We start from the raw sequence: 6,593 nt of genomic DNA, 5'->3' as shown, positions 1-6,593 counted from the left end.
AGGGTTGTGCATCAGCTGCATGGTAGTGACTAATAACCGTCCAAAACTTGATGGAACGGTGATAACCTCATGGTTCTATCACATGCTCCAATAACCAGCAGCATGAACATATGCAATGTAAAGGAGACATTGTCAAGTCTGATATTTACATTAATTAATAGACACGGTTTTGGTGGATCAGCCGACTCACCTAATTACCTTGCGTTCCCTTGTCTAACAAACGTCCATATTTAAGATGAACGTCAAAAAATTGCTATATCCACTAAAAGTTAAAACAGACAGTGGAAAAAGAAATTAAGAAAACAATATTTCTATAAGAAAATTACCAAATTTAGATCATGGTCACAATTATCAAACCTTAAAATTTTGGATCGAAAATATACCTGTGACATACACTTGGGGGGGAGACCGCACTAGAATAAGTGAGTCAGCCGACTCACCAAATTCTTTTATTTTTACCTATATAAAAGGATCCTTCTTCACATTCGAAACCCTAAATCCGTCGTAGGCAAACCCAATCTCATCACTTTCCCCTTCTCCCCGGCTTTCTCATCCGCCGAGTCCACAACTCTCTTATTGCAGCACAGCGACAATGGTAATCTTCTCTCTCTTTAAGTCTCTCTCTAAGTTTCTTCTTACGTGCCGAGGGCAATCTCCTCTCTACAGTGGTCACACTTAGCTATGGCACACTTCTAAACCCTATTTTTTAACTTTCAGGCTGCAAAACTCTCACTGCAATCTCTCTCTCTTATATATCGAATGGATTATTCTGACTTGTATAGAAATTCACTTCTCTCCCTTTCGTTTTTGCTAGCTTTATCTGTGTGTTATTTGCCCCGTGATGTTTCTTAGAATGTCTTTTGTTTGTTTGATCTGAATTTAACATGAGTTGAGTTGATCTGGTTAGGGCCATTTGGTAGTAATTGATCCTTAACGTTTCTTTTTTTTATGAATCTACTAATATGGGATCGTTTATGATTTTGTATATAGAGATAAAGAGAGTCTAGGGTTGTTTATTAGATAGCTCCATTTGTTTTACTTATTTTGGTGCTTCTTATTATCCTTAAATCCATTTTTTTTTTTCAATTTTGTTTTTTTCATTGACATTTTAGTTGAATCCTATCCTAGATGCTCTTTATTGAACTTCAAAAAACATAATAAGCAATGATACAGGATTTTGGCAGTTTTATGAACAAATTGATTTGTCTGTTTCAACAATATCTCTTATATATTTTTTATTTATTTCATTTTAATATAAATTTGTCAGAATGTTATATTTGTTTATCAGCGCAGCCAACCTTTTGTATATATTCATTGTTTCTAGTAGATGTCATCTGAAATAATGTGAAGTTTTACAATTTTCCTTTTGTATTTATGCCTTGTTTTCTCCTTAAATCTCATGTGAATTTTCCATGGAATTTACTCATTTTTTTGGCCCAGGCGGATGGCGAAACAGATATTGCTACTGGACAGCCAAAGAGGAGAACATTCAAGAAGTTCTCCTTCAGAGGTGTTGATCTTGACCAGCTACTTGATATGAACACTGATGATTTGGTCCAGCTTTTCCATGCTCGTGCCCGAAGAAGGTCTCCCTCTCTCTATATGTCCTCTCTCATTAATTCTTATTAACAGGGTTGGGTTTATTATTTGTTTTCTGTTGACATTATTTTCTTTAACTGCAGGTTCCGCCGTGGGCTTACCAGAAAACCTATGGCATTGATTAAGAAGCTTCGCAAGGCGGTGAGTTTTTTATGTGATAGTTTTTGAAATTTGTGCTCTGAAACTCTATGTTCATGTTTACGATCTAATCGTTCTGTAGCTATTGTTTTTTTTATATGATAAATTTTTGAATTTGTGCTCTGAAACTTATGTTCATGTGTGTGTGTATGTCTGTTGCGATCTAATAATTCTGTGGCTATTGTTATTTGATTACCAATTAGGGACGGATTTGTTATAGTTGGATGTTCCTTCAATCTGTTTTTTCCCAAATTAGTTTGCGTTGTGCTATTTTTTCAAGCTTAAGAGTTGTATGCTTTGCTCTTTTCATGTCTTTCGAAACTTGGATCAAATATGCTTTGTCACGATAATTTATGTTTCTGCAATTTACTCTCAACTTCCTCTATAAATGAATTGTCTTCCTAGATAGATAAGCTTATCACGAAAAATGTGATAGTGGAAATCCAGTCTATGTGGTGCTCATGGGTGGATCTAAGTGTTCCGATCTGTACTTCTGTTGGTTGTTATTGTATGCAGAGGTAATGTGAACTTTTAGAACCTGTTTTTTTTCCCTCCAAATCACTGAATAAATTGTGTAATTTATGGTTATTGTATCTCAGATTTTTTGGAGATTTTAGCACCCATATTCTCATCGATTAGTATGCTTAGAGAGATATGTGTAATGATATTAAAAATTTGTTCTAGGAAATCTATAAAATCACACTCAAGAGTTGAAGATGAACTATATTTATGACCCCATGGCTACTTGAAATTTAAAAAAAGAAAGAAAGATGGATTGTTTGTATCCGATGAAAAGAATCAAGTTAGATGTTAAAATATTTCGCTGCTACATGTGATTTGATAAATTTCCTGTTTTCCTATTAGTTGTTGATTGTGTGTACGGTCACAGTTGTTAGGGCAAAGTTTTCTAATAGTTGATAAATTGTTGGACAGTCATGTGATTATTTTGTTGTGAGCAAAATCTATAAGAGAAGTAAACCTGATTGCTACCTGAGATTTTAGGAAGATGACAATGGATGTGATTTTTTTGGGTTTAGGAGTGAGAGCTTGGAAACTCTCATGTGGCAGTAGATGAGCACTTTCTTGGAGGACCAGGAAAGGTTTTTTGGTTGAAGAAATTCATAATGTACGATTAGAATTTGTGCTCACAGGAAAGGTTTTTTGGTTGAAGAAATTCATCATGTATGATTAGAATTTGTGCCTTGAGCATCGTCAGTTGATCATTTGATATGGAGAAATAGGACGAGAGTATATCGGTACCTTTCAAAAAAAGAAGTAAATGACAAATACTATGATACTTATTTTTTTATTTCAGTTTTTGTAATGTAGATGAGTTGTAAATACTGTGAAGAGATTGTTAAAAAGGCATTGGTAAAAGAGTACAATATGTCAAAGATGGAAGTAATTGAGGCAATATGTTATTAGATACTTATAACATAGGATGGCAGGATCCTGTACTCTTATTCCAGAAATTTTGAGCAAGTTTCAGATCAAGCTGCAGTAATTGGAAGAACATGGATCATATCACTTAGCATTAGAAAGGCGTGTCTGTCTTGGTTGATTAATATGGTTAAAACCACTGGTTCAGAACAAGTACTTCTGTTAAGATTGGCTAGGGTCTGCAGCCTGAGTCAGGAAATTTGGAATTGTCTGAGTGTCAAAAATTCAGCCAACTCCTGAAAAATAGATAAATAAAATATTGGGAGCTGACAAGTGTTGGCTTGCTCCAATGGTCTTGGTTCTGGAGTTGGCACTAGTTTTTAGTTTAAAAGGGAGAACTCTACAGTTTTAAGGCCTCAACGGGAGATATTTCTTGCAATCGTGCGAAGGTTGATTGCAACTAATGTACCGTATTTCTATGGGCTGTTTAGTGTCAATATTGCGTGAAACTGGAAAAGGAAGCTTGATAGTTCACAATTGTTTGCTGTCACAAGAGCTGAAATAGATTTTATGGGAGAAAAATTTAAAGGGAAAAGTTTATATAGAGCTGAGGCTCTAAACAATCAAATTGGAGCCTACCACAAAAATTTCACTGGAAGAGGTTTTTTTAATGCCCAAATATCCTCATATTGATCATCTCAACATCAAGATGTATGGGCATGAGAAAAAAATGGATTTCAAGTTATGGAAATAGTGTATTTTGTAACGCATTTTTGGATCGTTAATTTTCAAGATTTGCAAGTTTTCATAGATTTGTCGATTTGCACTATTTTTTAAGCTTTAAACTTTATAAATAAATATGAAAATATATTTTAAGGCTATCACAAAGATTTCCAGTATTGAAACCACATTTCTCGATACTATTTGAATGTAGGCTCTAATTTGATTGTTTAGAGCCTAGTCTCTATACAAACTGCACCCAAATTTAAATCGATGGCATGTTATTGCTTGCAGCGCATGGTTTGCCATGACAATACAAGCAGCACATGATGGTTTAGGTGAAATGCATTAGGGTGTCAAATGTTTGTACACAAGCTTGGTCTTTTGTTTTTTAGCCACCATCGCTGAATTGATCACTGCTCATTAGTTTTCCAAGGTTTCTCCATTTCTTTTACCCTTTTTAATTAAGTTTTTTAAAGAATTATCATTGACATCAAGCATTGAACCTGGCTTGCAGGAGAGGGATCTAGATTTTGAAAGCCTCATGTAAACCCAGCTGACCTACCTAATAAGGGACCTAAAGAACCCCCCCAAAAAATAAAGAAAAGAAAGAATCAATGTCAAGCATAACCTTGGTTTTATTTTTCACCTATTCTCAAAAAAAAAAAAAAAACCTTGGTTTTATTTTTTCAGAAAACCAAATGATGAGATCATGAGAAATGCGATGTTGTATGGAATGCATTATTGATGGATTGACATAAATTCAACTTTGATATGCTATTTCAATGTGTGTGTTTAAAAAAAAGAGGATATGGTATTTTAAAGTTGTGTTTGCGGTAATATGTTGGACTTGTGAAGCCGGTTTATTGGCTTCCTTTAAAATGCCATTCTTTGTGTTGCTTCCTTGGAAATTCTGGTTCATATGTGGTGCCTAACTTCCCATGTTTTCAAGATATTAAATGAAGGGAATAGAATACAAGAAGAATGTATGTTTGGTACAAGAAGGGCAATCACCCCTACCGTCAGATCCCGAATCTGGTGGTGACTGGTGACTTGGGGATGTGCCATCATCTGTGCTTACTGCACCGAGAAATTTTCTCAGAGTTCTATATGGAAAAACAACACTGCCCATCCACTTGATTTCACATCTGATGGCGATGGCCTTCGGGTGATTTTGACCTTGTACCGAAAGCAGTCTTATTGTATACAGTCCCATTTAAGGATGTGTGGATCTCAGTGGCAGAAGATATCGTCCCTTTAAACTTCTAGTCCCTTTAAACTTCATTGGTTATGATTTGCTTTTATTATGGTGAATGTAGAAGCGTGAGGCACCCCCTGGTGAGAAGCCCGAGCCTGTGAGGACTCACCTTCGTAACATGATCATTGTACCTGAGATGATTGGTAGCATAATTGGAGTCTATAATGGGAAAACCTTCAACCAGGTCGAGATCAAGGTATAATGAGCTTTATTCCATCTATTGGGCACATTAGATATGCTAGTGCCATAGTTTCCTTTCAAGTTAATCTCTCTATCTCTTTAATGGTCTGGTTTTCTCGCTCTTTCTTTGATGTTACAGATATCGTACAGATATCTTTATCACTCATCATATTAAGTTGAACCAGTCCCAAGAATTCCTTTCCAGTTCATCTCTGTCTAATTTTAAAGATATCTTTTTCACTCATTAAACAAAGGGAATTTTATTCAAATCCCCATTTGAGATGAATTATTCGTCATTGTACCCATATTATTTGATTTAATTTCAAAATACGCATAGAAAGAGTTTGGATCATGAGTTGGAATTGTCTCAGAACTATATAATGATGAATGCTGCATCTCTAGGGTGTTTTGATAAATTTCCCTGAAATAAAGTTAAACCGGTCCCCAAGTTTCCTTTTAAGTTCATCTCTTTCTCTAATGCTCAATGATATCTTTACCACTCGTCGAACGAAGCTGAACCAGGCCTAGTGTTTCCTCTCATCTCTCTCTCTCTCTCTATCACACACGCACAAACGCATTCTACTGATACTTTAATATTCATCAAACCATAGTAGAATCGGTATACTGCAGTTCCTTTCTTTCTTATTGTTTTTGACTGTTGCCATTTTCTTGTTCCTGTGTTGCAGCCTGAGATGATTGGGCATTACTTGGCCGAGTTCTCTATCTCATACAAGCCTGTGAAGCACGGAAGGCCCGGTATTGGTGCTACCCACTCATCCAGGTTTATTCCTCTCAAGTGATCACCAACCAAAGAAAAATGGATGGTTTCTTTTGTTGTTTGGATTTGCAGTTGGAGCATAGCTCTGCAGCCATTTTTGAAGCATACTGTTCTAGACCTTTTTTATGCTAGGAACCTATTCTCTTGATTTAAAATTTACCCCCCCCTTCAATTTACCTGGTTTGTCCATCCGAGTACTGCAGGATAATTTTTCATTTGACTCAGAAGTGCATTTTTTTTTGATGTTTTATTGGGGTCCTTGTGGTAACTAATATTAGGTTTGTTTTATATCCTCTTTCTAGAGTCGTTTGCAAGCAAATTCTCTCCTTTTTCTAAAATTTATGTTTTGGATATTCGATAGTTTTAAAAAATATATATATACAATGATATCATTTATTTTTGAAACTAAAGGGTTACAATCATTAATGACTGGATTCTGGATAATGATGTGTTGTTGACTGAGTGCAAAGTCAGAAAATTTTGGAATGATGTGACACATTTCTATCTAATGGTTTTCCCATCAAATTGTGACCCTCCAGG

General features: G+C 35.5%; 1 protein-coding gene across 1 annotated transcript; it reads left to right on the top strand.

Moving 5' to 3' along the window:
• Positions 1–495: 495 nt before the first annotated feature.
• Positions 496–6,301, top strand: LOC18439654 (small ribosomal subunit protein uS19). The gene is made up of 5 exons (XM_006849814.4): positions 496–595; positions 1,441–1,586; positions 1,683–1,740; positions 5,157–5,291; positions 5,962–6,301. Exons 1-5 carry the CDS (start codon positions 593–595, stop codon positions 6,073–6,075), a joined length of 456 nt encoding a protein of 151 aa, XP_006849877.1. The 5' UTR covers positions 496–592; the 3' UTR covers positions 6,076–6,301.
• The last annotated feature ends 292 nt before the right edge of the window (positions 6,302–6,593 follow it).

Source organism: Amborella trichopoda, chromosome 3 (genome assembly GCF_054954075.1).
Source record: "Amborella trichopoda isolate Santa Cruz 75 chromosome 3, AtrichopodaSantaCruz75HAP2 v2.0, whole genome shotgun sequence".
NCBI classification, from domain to species: Eukaryota; Viridiplantae; Streptophyta; class Magnoliopsida; order Amborellales; family Amborellaceae; genus Amborella; species Amborella trichopoda.
Note: the sequence above shows the minus strand (reverse complement) of the source record. Positions and strands in the feature narration are given on the sequence as shown.

What these genes read in the sequence shown, in the direction of transcription:
- LOC18439654 (XM_006849814.4), top strand. An exon ending in TTAAGAAGCTTCGCAAGGCG is followed by an intron (nt 1,741 to 5,156) that starts GTGAGTTTTTTA and finishes TGGTGAATGTAG; the next exon opens with AAGCGTGAGGCACCCCCTGG. An exon ending in TCAACCAGGTCGAGATCAAG is followed by an intron (nt 5,292 to 5,961) that starts GTATAATGAGCT and finishes CCTGTGTTGCAG; the next exon opens with CCTGAGATGATTGGGCATTA.